The 17071-nt window shown below is 54.5% G+C and overlaps 2 protein-coding genes across 9 annotated transcripts in view; one reads left to right on the forward strand and one right to left on the reverse strand.

Annotated features, from left to right (window-relative positions):
• TNIP1 (TNFAIP3 interacting protein 1) overlaps positions 1–7635 on the forward strand; it is a 52876-nt gene extending 45241 nt beyond the window's left edge. For 5 of the 8 annotated variants that reach the window (XM_049647979.1, XM_049647985.1, XM_049647978.1 and 2 more), the window contains 5 exons: positions 1508–1639; positions 2732–2857; positions 3363–3428; positions 3768–3959; positions 5050–5281. In XM_049647979.1, the coding sequence (XP_049503936.1) occupies positions 1508–1639; positions 2732–2857; positions 3363–3428; positions 3768–3959; positions 5050–5187 (654 nt within the window). In that variant the 3' untranslated portion in view covers positions 5188–5281. Of the gene's footprint in view, positions 1–1507; positions 1640–2731; positions 2858–3362; positions 3429–3767; positions 3960–5049; positions 5282–6850 lie in introns of those variants that run through there. The other 3 variants (XM_049647980.1, XM_049647983.1, XM_049647981.1) reach the window with 2 other exon arrangements.
• A 595-nt stretch (positions 7636–8230) lies between these two features.
• On the reverse strand, positions 8231–16809 carry GPX3 (glutathione peroxidase 3). The gene is made up of 5 exons (XM_049647986.1): positions 16628–16809; positions 11858–12011; positions 10252–10369; positions 9711–9810; positions 8231–9296 (listed from the first exon to the last, which is right to left on the reverse strand). Exons 1-5 carry the CDS (start codon positions 16712–16714, stop codon positions 9075–9077), a joined length of 681 nt encoding a protein of 226 aa, XP_049503943.1. The 5' UTR covers positions 16715–16809; the 3' UTR covers positions 8231–9074.
• Positions 16810–17071: the final 262 nt, after the last annotated feature.

Consider the following 17071-nt stretch of genomic DNA (forward strand, 5'->3'; position numbering starts at 1 on the left):
TGGCTCAGTCCATTAAGTGCCCAACTTCAGCTCAGGTCATGATCTCACGGCCTGTGAGTTCGAGCCCCACATCAGGCTCTGTGCTGACAGCTCAGAGCCTGGAGCCTGCTTCCGATTCTGTGTCTCCCTCTCTCTCTGCCCCTCCCCTGCTCATTCTCTCTCCCCCCCTCCCTCTCCCTCCCTTTCTCTTCCTCTCTCTTTCAAAAATAAACATTGAAAAATTAAATAAATAAATAAAATATAGGCAGATGGAGTAAGTAGGAGGATAAAGTAGAGCCATAACTTCCCCTTGCAGCGTCCTGGGCTTCCTCTGGCTCAGCGGTTTCCTCGGGTTTCTGGGAGAGACAAGGAGACTGCGTGGGGGCCCAAGTCCAAGTTGGAGAAGGTCTTCTTTATCTCCCCACTGTCTAGGGAGGCACTGTGGGCACTGCTAATGCATGGCGAGCGGAAGCCCTGATGTCCCAGGGGCTAAAGTGCAGGTGGTGAGGAGGGTGGTCGGTGTTGAGCAGGGGTCCAGAGTTCTCAAGTAACATGTTAACCAAGCTGAAGGAGAAAATCAGTTAATAGAGACCTTTTTTTTTATTTATTTTTTTTATTTAAAAAAAAAAATTTTTTTTTTAATGTTTATTTATTTTTGAGACAGAGAGAGACAGAGCATGAACGGGGGAGGGTCAGAGAGAGGGAGACACAGAATCTGAAACAGGCTCCAGGCTCTGAGCTGTCAGCACAGAGCCCGATGCGGGGCTCGAACTCACGGACTGCGAGATCATGACCTGAGCCTAAGTCGGCCGCTTAACCGACTGAGCCACCCAGGCGCCCCAATAGAGACCTTTTTAAGAAGGTGGGAGCACACTGTTTACAAAAAGGAAAGTATTTTGTGAGTGTGGTAGAATAAGGGTGCTTTTTTTTTTTAATTTTCAAAATCTTCTTTGGTGATGTTTCAGCCCATTTTCAGGCTTAGAAAGGCAAAATATTAAATAAGTCAAAATTAAAATCCAGTCTAACCACAGAAGAGTTGGGGACAGAAAGTTTGGTGTGGTAGCCAGGGATTTGGGAAGCTAAAAAATCTGAGGGCAGGGCAGTTGTTGAGGACACGGAAGCTTCCCCGAAGAACTGAATATTCTGTCTAGGTCTGGGTGCTAGGAATTGAGCTGCACCTGCCCAGGGAAGGACAGAGTCTCCCTTCTACATGAGGACCCCCGTTTAGCATGCTTAAAAGCTGTGTGACTTTGGACAGATCCCTTCATGTTTCTGAACCTCAGTTTTCACATCTGTCCAATGGGAGTGATGATCATAGTCTTTTTTTCATAGGACTGTGGAGAGGATCCAGTGAAATGATGTGTGTATCGTGTAAATGAATAGGGTAGCATTTACTAAATGGTACTGGAGGTGGTCATTATTATTGTCACTCTTATCAGGAAGGGGGTTACTAAGGTGACCTCTCCGACGGGGCCTGACTGCCAGGGCTCCTGCTGATGGGTCCATCTCCTCTCTTCCCAATCCCCAGGCCCTGGAGGAAGCACTGAGCATCCAGGCCTCCCCTTCCTCTCCACCAGCTGCGTTTGGGGGCCCAGAAGGAGCTGGTGGCCTCCTAAGGAAACAGGAGCTGGTCACGCAGAACGAATTGCTGAAACAGCAGGTGAGCCCAAGAGGTGGAGGTCAGGTAGGAGGTGCTGAGTGGGGGGCTGGAGCATTCCTGAGGACCCAGGAGGGGCTTGAAATCCTGTGGAAGCTGTAATTAGTAGTCCACATTCTGGCTGTTGGCCAGGACCCCTGTCTGGTTCTTGGTTTATCCTTTCCAGCACTGTATCCCTAAGTCATTCCTCTGCCGCGTTTTTGATTTAACCATCTCTGTACCCCAGCTGTGCTATTATTTACCTAGTATTTTAAAAATAAATTTTAAATACGTTACTTTCAGTAAACGTATTTGGAAAGGAACTTTGTAACAATACTGCAAATGGAAAATACTTTATTATTTGCCACCGGTCAAAGTAGCTGTAAGCAATAAATGCAGTAAAAGCCAAGCAGTGTTATTAAACTCCAGCTGGATACCCTTGCCTGATGAAGACTCTGAACTTGAGTCCTCTTCGAGGGAAGGGAACGGAAATTAGTAAGTACTAGGAAGGTGTTGAAGACATGCTAGCATAAACACAGACTTTCTCCCTGCGGGGCACAGAAGGACTGAAAGGAAATTGGAAAGGCTGGAGCTCTCCCACGTGTTTCTATTGGATGCCATGATTTGGAGGTTTCTAAACCATCTCTAACCTGGACATCGTCTCACTGGTCTGCAGTGGGATGTGAAACTGCAGACGCAGAGGCAGGGAGCCACCCCAGCCCCTTCTGTGCCAGGGCACCCCCGAAGCCTTGGGAGAGCCCTGCGGGTCCTCTGCTCTCGGAGCCGGGAGACAAAGTCCGGTCTTGCACCCACGCTCTGGGCCTGTGGCTGTGCCTTAGCAGGATTGGACTGGTTGGGGGCTTGTGACCCCCCTCCTTTTTTTTTTAGGCCACGGGCACCTTGTTTAAATAAAGCCTGTGTTGAAGCCCGGAATATGAAATAGAGGGACCCAGAGTTTCTCTGATTGAAGTGAGGGCTGGGAAGCCCGAGGTGCACTCGTTCCCCTCCTCACAGCGACTGTGAGATGGGGTGAAAGCAGCAGGAGGCCAGAGCAGACTACCCCTCCTCCTCACCCTCGACCCCCCACTCCACCCCCTCCCCTCCGTTCCCCTGCAGGTGAAGATCTTCGAGGAAGACTTCCAGAGGGAGCGCAGTGATCGAGAACGCATGAATGAGGAGAAGGAAGAGCTGAAGAAGCAGGTGGAGAAACTACAGGCCCAGGTCACCCTGTCCAATGCCCAGGTGGGAACGGCTGGACGGAGGGAGGGGCAGCTGGCCTGTCCTTGGGCGGGGAGGGGGGTGTGGAGGGTCCCCGGTGACACTGGAGGTCGGGACACTCACTGGTTCTTCTCCCAGCTCTGCCACCCAATTTCTGTGTACCTCAGCAAGTCCCTTCCCCTCCCTGACCTCTAACTCTGGCCTCCACAGTCGGAGCCACCTACTCTGTCACAGAACGGAAGTGAAGGACACTGACAGGGAAGCAGAGCAACAGGAGGCCCGTGGGGGCTCTCCTGACCTGTGTTCAGACCCACGGAGGGCGGGCCTCACCTGCAGCCACCAGCCTGGGCTCTGCTCTGCCCCACGGGGGCCTTCCCCCCCCCCCCCCCCCCCCCCCCCCCCCCCCCCAGACACTGCCCTGGGGCCGAGCCAGGCGGGCAGCCGAGAGTGGTGGCTGCGTAGGCCCCGGGTCCCAGCCTGGCCAGGAAGTGCCTGTGCCAAGTCTTCTCTCCCTCCCTCCTTCTCTCAGCTCAAAGCATTCAAAGATGAGGAGAAGACAAAAGAAGCCCTCAAACAGCAGAAGAGGAAGGCAAAGGTGAGGAGGCTTGAGGGAGGAAGCAGCACTTACCTCATCCTACCCTCTTCAGGGACCTACAGTCTGAGGGGAGAGGCCACGTTTGCTCAGGGGTCCAACTAATTAATGAGGTAATGCAGGTAGAGCACTAGGAACAGCACTTGGTACAGAGTGAGTGCTCGGGACACGTTAGATGTCATCATTGTTGTTATTCTGTGTTCATGTACCAGCCATCAGTGCCCGTCTACCAGCCTTCAACAAACTAAGACTCTGAATAGGGAAAGGGAGGAGACAGGTATCGCTGGGGGTGGCCCGTGCAGCCTATCACGGGCTAGAGTCGGACAGCAGCATTTCTTGCAGGCCTCAGCGGACCGTTACCACATGGAGCCCCACCCAGAACACCTCTGCGGGGCCTATCCGTACGCCTACGCACCCATGCCAGCCATGGTCCCACACCACGGCTTTGAGGACTGGTCCCAGATCCGCTACCCTCCGCCCCCCATGGCCATGGAGCACCCGCCCCCACTCCCCAACTCACGCCTCTTCCATCTGGTGAGTCTGTGCCCCTCCTTTGCTCCAGGATACACACACAGGCCTCCCCGCACACTTTCCAGAGGGCAGGATCGAGTGAGGGGGTCTGAAACTGCATGCTGGGTTGGCTCTTTGCCGAACAACACTGTGGTGTACAGGCAGATGTCCAAGCCTGGCAGGACTCTCCAGCCCAGAGCTGCTCAAGGTCACTGTTTTGAACAGAAAAGACTCAGAGGTCAGGACAGGAAGGAGGGCTGCCTCCAACCAAGCAGGCCAGGGGTGTCAGATTTGAGTTTGACTTTTTCTTAGAACTTCTGCATGTAACCAGGTACCGGGTCCTCACCGTGCATTCTCTCCTTTGCTTTTCCTTCTCTTTTCTCCTTTTCAGTTTCCCTTCCCTTCCTCCCCGCTCCCTCCCCACCCTTCTTTATTTCCTTTTCCTTGCTTATCATTCTTTCTCCAAAGAGCTGCTGTCCCCTATCCCATCCTCTGCATCGTTCTGCCACAGTCCTGCTCAGGCATCCCTGCTCCCACCTGGACGATGACATTGCCTCCTGCCTGGCATTTCTTCCAGCTTCTCCTGCTAGGCCCTATCCTTACCCAGCTTCTTGAAACACTGGAGTAGAGTGTGGGACTTAAGAGATTGGCTCTGGGCTTATATAGAGACCTAAATCCGAAGCTTGGCCACTTTGTTTTCTTTTCTTTTTTTTTTTTAAGGGAGTTTTTATTTTTGTTTTGTTTTTTTTTTTTGGTTTATTTATTTTTATTTTAAGAGAGAGAGCGGGGGCGGGGTGGGAAGGGGCAGAGAGAGGCACTGGGCTGGATCTCACGCCCGGGAGATCATGGCCTGAAATCAGGAGTCAGACGCTTAACCAGCCGAGCCAGTCAGGTGCCCCTTGGCCACTTTCTTAGCTGGATGACCTTCAACAAGTTTCTTTAACCCCTCTGAGCCTCAGGTTTCCTTACCTGTAAAATGGACGTGGCAACCTGGGTTGTTGTTAAGGATTCAGTTGCACCAGATTAATGTGTATTTAGCGCCATGCTGGCATGGTAGCTGCTACTGTAATTTCTGAGCGTGGTCACCGATTACTAAGCACCGGTCCTGTTGCAGCCAGAATACACCTGGCGGCCGCCCTGTGGAGGGATGCGCAATCAGAGCTCCCAAGTGATGGACTCGCCCACAGCCAGGCCTGCGGAACCAGGTGAGTGGGAGCTTGTACTGGGTCTCATCGTCCCCTCGGGGAGATAACTTCTCTCATGGCAGGTGTGCCCCAGTTTGGGGCTGATCTCACCACCTTCTGATCTTGGTGGAAGAGAGGCCTCACTTTGCAAAACAGTGTTGCGAGAATGGGAGGTGACTGCAGGCTGAGGGGACTGAAGTCATTCATTCATCTGAGTGTGGTGTCTAATCGCTGGGTGCTGTGCTGGGTGCCGAGTGAGGAGAAACAGATACGGTCTCTGCCCCTATGGAGCGCACTGTCTAGGGAGGGAGGCAGAAAGGAATAAAATGCACACCAAAAAAAAAAAAAATCACACAAATAGGCCTTCAGTTGCACTCAGGTGCCCTGAAGGAAGAAGGGTAGATACCGGGGGAGCCTGACCTGGCCCGGGGACAGTGATGTTTGAGTCGAGACTCTCAGAATGCATGGCGTTAACTCGGTGAAGAGAACGTTCTTGCAGAGAAATGACAAATACATAGGCCTTGGTGGGAGGGAGGGAGGGAGGGAGGAAGGAAGCAGACTGGACGATCAAGGGAAGACTGCAGGAGCCAAGAACAAGGTGGAGAAGGAGCAACGGGTGAGGCGAGGTGAGGTCAGGGAGGGAGGGGAGTCCAGGCCGTGCAGGGGCTTGCAGACCATGGCAGGGGTCTGGTCTTTATTCTAAAGATGATGTGGATTCCTTGGACATGTTTAAAGCACAGTGTCATGACAGATTCAATTTGCATTTTGTTTTGTTTTTAATTTATGTTAGAGAGCGAGAGGGGGAGAGGGGCAGAGGGAGAGAGAGAGAATCTCAAGAAGGCTCCGTGCTCAGTGCGAAGCCTGACGCAGGGCTTGATCCCTTGACTCTGGGATCGGGACCCAAGCCGAAATGAAGAGTTGGACGCTCAACCGACTGAGCCACCCAGGTGCCCCCAGAGTTGCATTTTAAAAAGCTCCGTCAGGTCACAGTGTTGGCCGTAAACAGTTGGGGACTGGCGGTTTGTTCACTAGTCACAGGAGGACTACAGGCCCTTAGTGACAGCCTTTGCTTTCTGCAAGGCTGCGTGGGGCAGAAGGTACCATCTTGCCTGTGGGGGCAAGCGTCAGGGAAGCTGAGTCCTTCCCAGCACAAAGAGGTGTTTTCTAAGGGTTGTGGCCGTGCAGCGATAGAGCCAGCTGTGCCAGGAGATAGAGTGCCCCTCGCAGAAGGTGCCCCTCACAGAGGCTGCAGGGGGACGTGGAGGCAGCGTGGTTTGGAAGACGTAGTGGGTGGCAGGAGGCATTGCGCCGGTCCGCCATTTTCTCATGGTTCCCCACAGAGCCCTAGAGGTTGTGTGGAGCCCGTCAGAGGCTGCTGTGACGAGGGGCAAGTGGGCAGGGCTGTCTCCTCCCCCAGAACTTCTCTAACTCTGGGATGTGGAGCCAGACTGGCTAAGCTCAAACACTTCCTAGATCTGGAACTTCAGGCAAATTTTTAAAAATCTCTCTGTGCGCCTATTCCCTCCTCCATAAAGGGCCAATAATCTGCCTGCTTCATAGGGCTGAAGGATTGAGTGACAAATGTACCTAAGGTACTAACCCGGGGCCTGGCACTTGGCAACACTTAACTCTAGGTGTTACGTTCATCGTTACTTACTGGTTTCTGTAGGCCTTTGGAACCTACTGTTATCGTATCATCTTTTAAAGTCCTCAACATTTTTCTTTATTTAGAGTCTACGAAAAATGACCGTGAGGGGCCTCAGTGAGACCAGATTATGTCACTTGGCTCCACCTTCATCTTGCCAGAGCCACCTGATCTCAGATTACTGAAAAACTAGAGGCCACGTTCTGTATGCAGCCAGTGCCCCGGCCGGATGGGAGGCTGATGGGCCACCAGCTTGTGCCCCAGCCCGACCTGAACTGTTCACAGACTGGAGAGGCTCGACCCAGAAGGCTTCCATCTGGGGCCCCTCCTGTGGAGTGGCCAGGAGAAACTTGCCACCCTGCCACCAAGTGGAGAGAGGCCTCATCTGACTCTGACCTGCCATGCTTTGCAGAAGCGCTGGGGGACGTCAGTCTCAAGAGTGGGGTCCAGCTGAGACCCCTTCCTTTCAAAACTTCCTCAGAAGTGGTTCCAGCCCCTCTGGGGACCACGTTCAGTTCATATGTGTGTTTGATTTTCGCTTCAAGCTCTGTAGCAGCAGGACCTGCCCCATGCCCATCCCTTCCCCTCTGAGGAGCTGCAGGAAGGGCAGGTTTGCCCCCGGAGACAGAAGAGAATGACGGGGTGTTCCGTTGCAGGGCCCTCCACCTCCACCCACCAGCCTTGCTGGTGCCATGACAGCCTGGGATGAAGGCCACGCCAGTCACATGCGCTGAGGGGCCCACCGTGAAGCTACCAGAGCCCCGGCCCTGCAGCTGGAGGCTTGTGGTGTCAGAGGCCCAGAACAGGGTGGCTGGCTGTCCCTGGGCAGCTGTTTGCACGAACCTTGGACATAAATCCAAGTTGAAGATCAGTATTCTGTGACTTGTGTTTTTTTTTTACGTCCGGGCTAATGTTCTCCTCCCAGTCAGTGAGAGTGCTGCTTTCCCGGCCTCTTCCCTCTGTGCCCCATGGCCCCTAGTCCCAAGAGCACTGCCCCGACTCTTGGCAAATATCCCCTGGGCCCTGCTCTGCGCCTCCTCGAGGGTGGGCAGCCAGGGGCAGTGGACAGAATCTGGGCTGAGAGGTGACCTGGGTTTGTATTCCAGTCCTGCCCCTCACCTACCAGAACACCCTGGGCGAGGCTGGCCCTTCTGTGAGCCTCAGTTTCCTCACCTGTCAAATGGAACACTTCATCTCAGCTCCAGCTGCCTGGAGAAATGTGGGAGGGAACGAGAGCGGATATGAACTGGATTTATAAACTCCAAATGCCGAGTTAGAGAAGCAGAGTGGGCTGGGCCTAGGTAGAAACCAAACAGCAGGTGCCCAAAGCACTCCCTCCAATTCTTTTTCCATCCTTCTGCTCCCTCCCACCCTCCCCAGCTAGGGTGGCCCCATGGAGGAAGCACCACAGTAGGCTCAGCTGCTGCAGAAAGGCCTTTACTGGGAACACAGGGGTGAGTCTAATATCAAGAGCCAGGGTGAGGGGAGAGGGCACATCCTGCAGAAAAGCAGGGGTGGCATCCCTGCCCGGGGGCCTCAGCCTGAATGCACTAAGGGCTGGCCCTTCAGACAGGCTCAGGGGAGGTCCGCCCACAAGGGCTTCGGGCCCCTCCTTCATGGAGACACCATCCCTGACACGGGGACGTGGCCCTTGCTCTCACGTCTGCCTCGGCTGCTCTCAGGGAGCACCGTGGGGTGGGGGAGGGGGCTTGGGAGGGCCCCTCAGGAAGGAGCGAGACTGCATGATGGAGAGGGGGAAGATTGGGCAGTGTGGTAGACCCAGAAACTTCTGGGCACTTCAGTGGTGGGGCAGTGTGGTAGACCCAGAAACTTCTGGGCACTTCAGTGGTGAGGTTTGGAGGCAGTGGGAGATGCCGGCCCCAAGGTTGAGGTCCGGGTCAGAGCAGAACAGTTGGATCTGGAGCTGGTTTTAACTTGGGCTCCACTGAAAGTGAATGGCTGTCACTGGAACAGACAACTGGAGAGAAAGGGGAGTTCTCCAGCACTCTCCATAACACACAGCTGTGGGCACACAAACGGTTCACATCCCCCATATTTGTGCAGGTAGACAGCGGTGGCTGTACCCATGCACACGCACGGTCACACACACCTGGAGGCACATGTGCAGACACCCACATGCGCAGCAGTGCAGACGACAATTGTACGTGCACGTTTGGGTCAGGTCGGGGCCTTGTATATTAGTAAGGGGTCTGTGGCGGGAGTGTGTTGTGTTTAGAGAAATGGGTTCCTTCCTGAACAGAGTCCCTCCCCAGCCCCTGCATGGTGGACACGGGGTGGGGCAGGCCTGATTTACTTCCCATTGACTGTCAGGGCCGCCTGCCGCCTCATGTAGGCCAGGATGTCCATCTTGACGGTGCTGACCGTGGTCCGGTGGTACCAGCGCATGAGGGGCACGCCATCTGGCCCCACCAGGAACTTCTCAAAGTTCCAGCGGATGTCATGGACCTTCATGGGTTCCCAGAAGAGGCGGTTGGGTGAGCCCAGGAGCTCCGAGGTGGGTGGGCAGGAGTTCTGCAGCAGGGATGAGACTGGTGTCAACCCTACGTGGGGCCCTCCCCACCTCCTGCCCTGGGCCTTCCTGGCAGGTAGGGGAACAGCCTGGCACTGTGAAAAGAATACCAGTTTGGGAGATGAAAGTGGGGTCCCGGGACCAGCAGTGGCTTTAGCAGGTTGTGAGACTCTTAGCCAATCACTTGTGGGGCCCTGCTTGGGCCTTATCTACAAGATGGGCTGTTGAGAGCCTAGTGTCTACAGAGTCTTATGGTTGCAAGGATAGATGCCAAGAAACTCCCCCAGAACCCAGAAGCAGGGGAGGGTGGCCCAGGCCTTGTCTCTGCATGGGCGGGAACAGGAGTGGCTGCAGCCCTGTTCAGAGCTGGTGTCAGCCGGGCTGAGAGATGCCCGCAGAGGTGACTATACACTCACCTTCAGGAACGTGTAGAACTTCTGCTCTTTCTCCCCGTTCACATCCCCTTTCTCAAAGAGTTGGAAATTGGGGACGAAGCCCCCACCTGGTCGGACATGCCTACAAAGAATATTCTTATGTGGGTCCCAAGGAGATGGGCACGGGCCCAGAAATGACAAGGAAGGGACTGAACAGGGAGGGGGTGTTGGGAATCTGGATTTTATTCCACACCAGGCAGCTGGAGCTGATATTGAATGGGCATAGGCATAGTGTGGGTCTGCAAGCTTCTTTTTCCAGTTTGGTACCTTCTCAGTAACCCTGTCCCCTGCCTACACTCCTCCCCCACCCACCCCTGCCATCCCATCGTGCACTCACATGCAGTCATCCCTGTCCCTGACCCCTCTTCTGTTCATTTCAATGAAGGGGAGCATCGTTCTTGGTGGCTAAGTATCTGTCATGAGTAGGGGCCAATGCAAGAGATGCCCTGTGCTTAGGCGGAGGCACAGGGCGGGGCTGTGCTTTCTCAGAGGAGCTTTCTCGGGACACGAAGCAAGCACTCACTTGAGGCTGGGTAGGATTTCCGAGTTCTCTCCTGGTTCCTGTTTTCCAAATTGGTTGCAGGGGAAGCCCAGAATGACCAGACCAAATGGTGCAAGCTCTTCCTGTAGTGCATTCAGTTCTGGGCCAGGGAAAAAGAGGGCAGAGGTGAAGGTAGTCTATCAAAGAGCCCCGCGTCATCCGTACCACTCCTCCTGCTCTCCCATTGGATAGCTGAAATCATTGAGGCCTGACAGGGGAAGGGCCTTGCCCAAGATCGCCCAGGGAGTGTGGCACCGCTGGGATGCGAGTCCCATCCTCCTGACTCCAGTCTGGTTGGGTTGGAGGTCTGGGGAGAAGCGAGAGCAATACTCTTCCTCAAATCAGTAGTCAGTCACCTGCCCACTGCCACTGGGCCAGTAAGCCAAGGGCTCCTGCCGGACTGTCGGGATTGAGTTGCCTAGACCAAGAGCCATACATCCCTGGGCAGAAGACAGGACTTCCTGGGGAGGGGGTGGGAGGTGGGCGGGGCCATCACCACTCTCCCATACTTCCCCAGCTTGGGAATCAAAGGGAGGCCCTGGCCCAGCACCCTAGTCCCCTCGGTGCACCTGGTGCACCTGGCCTCTCGTGCAGTTGCCAGCACCCAGCCCATCTGTTGCACAAACACTCTGCTCTCTTCCAAGAGCTATACAGAAGCATTCTAGCCAGAGCACCCAGTGCCCACTGGGCCATCCGGCCTGCGTCATTCCACATCCAGGAATTTGCCTGAGTCTGGCAGGCAGACATTCAGGGTCAGGTTGCCCTTGCTTCCCCCAGCCCCATCAGCAGACTGTGCTCAGCCCCAGAGCATTTTCCTGTGGGTGCCGTCAGATGCCTTTGGCCTGCCTGTTCCCCCAGGTTGTTGACCCTTAGCCCTAGCTGAGAAGAAAGGAGGGAGGATACGAGGATCATGAAATCTCGGTGAAACACCCAATACAGCCACTGACACACAACTGGGGACCTCAGCCCAACTGTCTGCTTTCCAGATAGGGGCCAAGAGAAGCACCAGGGCAGATGGGAAATTCAGGATAAAGCTACCATTTCTTACTCTAGTGAAAGGACACTCCAGGTACAAAACAAGTCTCTTCCCTCTCTCTGCTTTCAGGGCAGTTGAGGTACCCAGGGAGGAAGGATAACTGGGAATGTTCTAGAACACGTCTGAAGGTGATCAGACCTTGGGCTTACATAATCTTCACAAAAACACGGAACACAGGGGCGCCTCTGTGGCTCCGTCGGTTAAGTGTCCGACTGCAGCTCAGGTCATGATCTCACGGTTCGTGAGTTTGAGCCCCGCATCAGACTCTGTGCTGACAGCTCAGAGCTTGCGGCCTGCTTCGGGTTCTGTGTTTCCCTTTCTCTCTGCCCCTCCCCCACTCATGCTCTGTCTCTCTCTGGCTCTCAAAAGTAAATAAAAACATTAAAAAATTAAAAAAAAAAAAACCCATGGAACACAGTAGAACTGGGATACACGGTTTGGCATTTCGTGATCAGTCACCCCTCTCCCCTTGCGTCAAAAACGCTCCTGTGATTGAAATGTGCCCAACTGGCAGAAACAGTCCCAGAGCAGAGAGGGAAAGTGGGCTCTTACCAACGTACTGGCCTGTTAGGCCTCAGTAGCTGGCCACGTTGACAAACAGGATGTATTTGCCAGCATACTGCTTAAAAGGGATGTACTCCTCCCCATCGATGGTCAGGGCTCCGTACTCATAGATAGTGCCGCTCCCGCCAGCGTGGCAGTCCGTCTGAAACACAGGAAGACCGGCACCCGGGAGCAGTTAGAGCTGGAAGGGAACCTGGCATCTCCGTTTTCAAGACAATAAAAGATACCAGTAAGGGGGAGTGACTTTCCCAAGACCACTCCAGAGTGGACCAGAACCGAGCTCTAATTCCTTATGCAAAGGGATGATTACGAAAGCACTTAATCGTCTGGTGAGCGTATGGAAACCCGGAGAATGATTTACGGTGACCATTACTTCCACTTCACATGCCAATTTGTGAACATTTGCCAGGCTTGGAGGGAAACCATGCTGGTGCTGGAGGTTGCATTTCTGGGTGCTGATGGAGACTCCTGGCATGGCCAGTGCAACCAGCCAGGCAAGTGATGATGTGGGCCTGAATGACAGCATTGTGGAAGAGGGACTGGACAGAAAGGAGGAAGTGGCAGTGTAGAAAGGGGTGATTCGGAGGTTCCAAATCCGGAGGGCTGGAAAGCCGAGGCTGTTGCTATAAAACAGGGAAGCAGGAGGAACCAGGAAGGGGAAAGGCCTGCTGAGAGGATTTGGCACCACGGCAAGGGGAAAGCCTGGCACGTATGAGACGTTTCCTGCGAGTGTGCAGCTGAGACGACTGTTATGCCTCCCTCTTTGCTGCCCTACCCCCAGTCAACCTCCAGAACAAGTAGCCAACAATGGACTCGGAGGTGGGGGACCTGGGGTCCTCGTCCAGCTCTGCCACTGACACTTTGTGTGGTCTGGTGCTAGCCCTTTCTCTGGGCTGGGTCTCAGTTTCCTCTTTCATAAGATGAGAACCTCGAACTGGACCAGCTTTGCTCAACCCTGCTGACTTGTCAGCGTCACTATCAGGAGAGGAGGAGTGGGATCCCTGCCAACCAGCACGACATTGCATCAGACCCTTCTCTGTGCCCGCCCTGGCTCTGGTACAGACTACAAAAATCTGGGTCTGCTCTCGAAAGGGTGACTTGGCATCAATAACACAATCAGCAGAGGCGCTGGTCATGATGGGAAAGGAAAATGTTGCCACCACTGTAGCAGGAAATCTCTGGCCCTAATGTCGTAGGAGAGGGGTCGCAAGACAATAAAACAAATCAAATGCAAACCACCATTATAGACCAGGAGAGACAGAGACAGGTGGTTGGAGTTACAGAAGCAAATCCACACCCTCTCCTCCCCATCAACCAAGAAGACTTCCTGTAGGCGAGGTACCTGGGCCCAGTTGGGCAAAGGGAGTCATCTGGCTTAGCAGGGTGTGGCCCCAGGACAGTACAGAAAAGCCACCCTCTGTCTGGAAGATGCCGCAGGCCTGCTGAGCCAGATGAGGCAGGGCTCCCTCCAACAAGCCAATCCCTGAGAGCTGCAAACTCTCTTCTTGGCTTCGATGCAAATTCCCTGCTTTCCATGAGGCTGTTATTCCATGCCCTATGATTTCTGGTGGGTGCTGGAGGCAGGCCTGAGAACTAAGCTCAACATTCCTCTAGCCCTTGGGCCTCCTTGGCCCCAGTTGGGTCGGTTCCACCACAAAATACAGACAAACAGGACACAACAAACATAGCCCAGCTGACCACAGAGGTCTAGCAGCCAGAAGGAAAGGCCTCCCTACACGTCTCTCCAGCCTCTCCAGCTCTTCCAAAACTCCACCCTAATCCAAAAACAAATTCTGGGAAATGGAGAGAACAAAAGCCAAGAGGTTGTCTAAATAATGGAAGCTTGTAAACAACGGGAGGATCAGCTTCTGGGCACAGCTTCGGGCTGGGAGTGGGGCAAGGGGAACCTCTTCTCACTAGGTTTTAGACGTGGCTGGCTCTGGGTCCCCGGGGCAAGTGAGCCAATTTTACTCTCCAAGCCTCAGTCAGCTGACAGGGGAGGATATTACCACCCACCTCCCAAAATGGCTGTAAGAATCTATAGGCAGATCAAAGAAGTCTGGAAGACCTCTTGGAGAGAAATCCCCACGTTGAGGGATGGATACTGATTATTCTGCCTGAGGCTAGGGTAAAGGGCCCTAATGTCCCTACATTATTGTGAAGAGGCCTTTGATGTTCCCCAGCCAGTGTAAAGAAGATGATGCACTGTGCAAGGTGTCTCCAGGAGAAGGGATGATGACAAAGCCTCTGAGCTTTCTAGTGGGGACAGTGAGGCCGGCGTTGTGGATTCAGACTGATGGGGGTCAGAGGGTGGCCTATGGTGGCGGAAGCCATGGCCTGTACTCACCACTGAGCACTGCTACCCAGTCCTTACGCGAGCTGTGAGCCTCCTTCCCTCCTCTGGGCCCAGGAATGCCAGAGCCCTGCACCTTAAACAGGGAGGCCAAAGGAGATGGTGGGGAGAGGCAGCTCAAGTGCCTCAGGCCTGCCACAGTTGGATGAGACAGGAGAGTGCTGGTGACTTGGGAGCTGGAGGGGGTCTCAGCCAGGACCCCGGCTGGCTTGGGCTGCTGGTCTTGGATCTTTCTCCTCTTCCATCTACCACTCCCATCGATGTGATGGTATGAAAGGAGACCTGGCCTGGGGGCAGGAGACCTGAGTTCTGGGCCTGGCCAGGACTCCTGTAACCACTCCTTTCCCTTCTGTGGGGCTCTGGCTCCTCGCCTGTCAGATAGGCTCAGATTCAGTGCTGTCTTAAGGGCTCTTCAGTTCTGTCAGCCTGTGGTTCCATGATTCTCTCTGCCTGCTTTAGTCACCTAGAAACCAGCGGTTACTAGGATCCTATGCACGTCAGCAGCTGTTACCCTTCTTCAGCTTCTGCAAAGTCCTTCTGCACAGCAAGTACAGAGAGCCTGGGTGGCTTTAAGCTGGACTGGAGAGGGGACACAGCAAGGAAAGGAGGATTCCTTTTGTTATCCAAGCTCCTCCCTTTGAACTGGGAGGAGGCAGCCAACCCTTTGAGACTGTCACCTACTGTCTATCCCATTCCTCACAGGCCCCCCATCCTATCCCTTGGCCCTGGAGTCGGGGGGTAAGGTAGGTGGTTGAGTCTTAGAATCCAGCGCTATGACATTTCGACTCTCTAAGGGCCTGGGTGGAGAGATGCACATACCCAGCCTGTTAGCCAACAGGTCCTAGCTGGTTTGTATCTGATAGGATCATACCTCACCCTAAGACTCCTCTAGACCATACCCATCCTGTTCTCTCTGAATCCATCAATTCCTCCCCAGACAACACATGGCTATGATGAGTTATTCAGTTATTCAAGGGGTCCACATTCTTACCCCCGACCTTCTTGAGTCAGGGCCCAATCTTCTCTTCTCTGGCTCTCCCCAAACAGGGTAAAGGACTGACTCCATGGTGCTGGGCTGTCTACTTCTACCTCTACCCCACACCACCATCTTGAAACTCAGTCCCATCTCTGCCCTAGAAAATGAGTTGGGGATAATGAACAGGGCTGGATACAAAGGAGGAGGCATGGAAGAGGTGGCTTCATGGCCATCCAATTTCTATGCTTACTCCAAAGAGAAACAGACTGAATAGGATTTAGCTGAGGACAGGACAGGGGGATAGAAACATACAGAAGGAACCCTGTGCTTGGAAAGGGCTAACTGAATAGTGAATAGAACTTTGGAAATAGAATTATGAACTCCTAAAATATTAAAATAAAAACCCAGAAGATTTTAGAAACACAGAAGCTCAAAGCTTCTCTTGAGCTTACACAAGCATGTGGGGTGTGTGTGTGTGTGTGTGTGTGATGTGTGTTGGGAGGGTGGAGAGAAAAATCTCTCTGTTTGGGTTTATCCCTTTGCCTGGTTTCAGCTTCCCACCCTGGAAGAGATCTACTGGGCCCACCTTGGCATACGCCGTCCAAAGACATAAGGACGCTGGGTCACCCCACTCCTGGCCTCAGCATCCCCACCCTACAAGGCTTTGCTCAGGCCATTATGGGCAGTGGGTGTGGGTAGTGAGGCTGCCCCAGAACTCTGCCCAGACCTTCAAGGATTGTAGATTTTGCAGCTTCTCCAAGCATCCTCTCTGAAACCATCAGCTTCATTGTGCCCCTGACCACCCCCACACCCGTCCCCACCGATGGAGAAACTGAGGCCCAGAAAGGATTGAAGATGTAGCCAGAGTGCTGAGTGGTGTCACAGATCTCTACGCCTTCTACCGACGCCCTGGAATCCAAGTGGGCATTTCTACCTGCGTTAATTCTTGAGCTAGAAGAGCCCCCACCACAGTTCTTTGAGACGGGAACTACCCAGCTCCTTCCCTTTCTCCTAGCCTGTCAGTCACCCCGGGAACCTCGGCAGCCAACCCAGACCCCGGGTCTCTGCGCCCCCGCCCCCTTCAGGCCCGACTGGAAGGGAGTAGCTGAAGACAGTCGTGTCATGCATGTAGCAAGGCGACTCTGAGGCAGCTGTGGGGCAGAAGGGGTCAACTCAGCGAGAATGCCCCTCCTCCCTATACATTCTGCCTACCGGGGGCACCCAGATCACCCATAGATGGAGCTGTGAAGACCCGCTCTCCGGGTGGGGGTCCCGGCGGCGGAGAGGGAGGAACCGGAGTTAAGGGTCCTCGCACTAGGTGTTGCCCTTCTGGAGGGGAGCCTGGGAAGAGGGGTGCCTCGCCACCGAGAAATGGACACCTGGGGGCTCTGCTCGTCCCGCCAGGTCCCCACCCCGGAGGCTCACTCACCTTGGACTTCTCCTGCCCCCGGCTCGGCGGGACGAAGCCAGCCAGGAGCAGGGAGAGAAGACAGGACGCCCGCAACAGGCGGGCCATGGCGGGCTGGGGGCGCGTCTCGGGCTCGCCTGAGACGCGGTCTGATCCCGGGCCACCGCCGTCTGAGGTGTCCGACGCTCCCAGCCACCTTTCAAGCCCTCAGCGATGACCAATCCGCGGCCGGGCCGGAGTCCCTGTAGCCAATCGCAGGGCGACTGGCACTTCGGGGGCGGGCACTCCTTCTCCTCCCCAGGCTCCGGGCGACAGTGACATAAGCAAGTCTGGGCAGAGATGGGAGCTGGTCCTGGTGAACCCATGGGGCGGCCCCCTCTTCTTTCGGCTCTAAAGTGCAGGAGGAGGCAGGCACAATATCCTCCAGCACAACCAGGGGAAAGGGCTTTAAATAGCACCGAGGAA

The sequence above is a fragment of the Panthera uncia genome (assembly GCF_023721935.1).
Source record: "Panthera uncia isolate 11264 chromosome A1 unlocalized genomic scaffold, Puncia_PCG_1.0 HiC_scaffold_17, whole genome shotgun sequence".
NCBI lineage: Eukaryota > Metazoa > Chordata > Mammalia > Carnivora > Felidae > Panthera > Panthera uncia.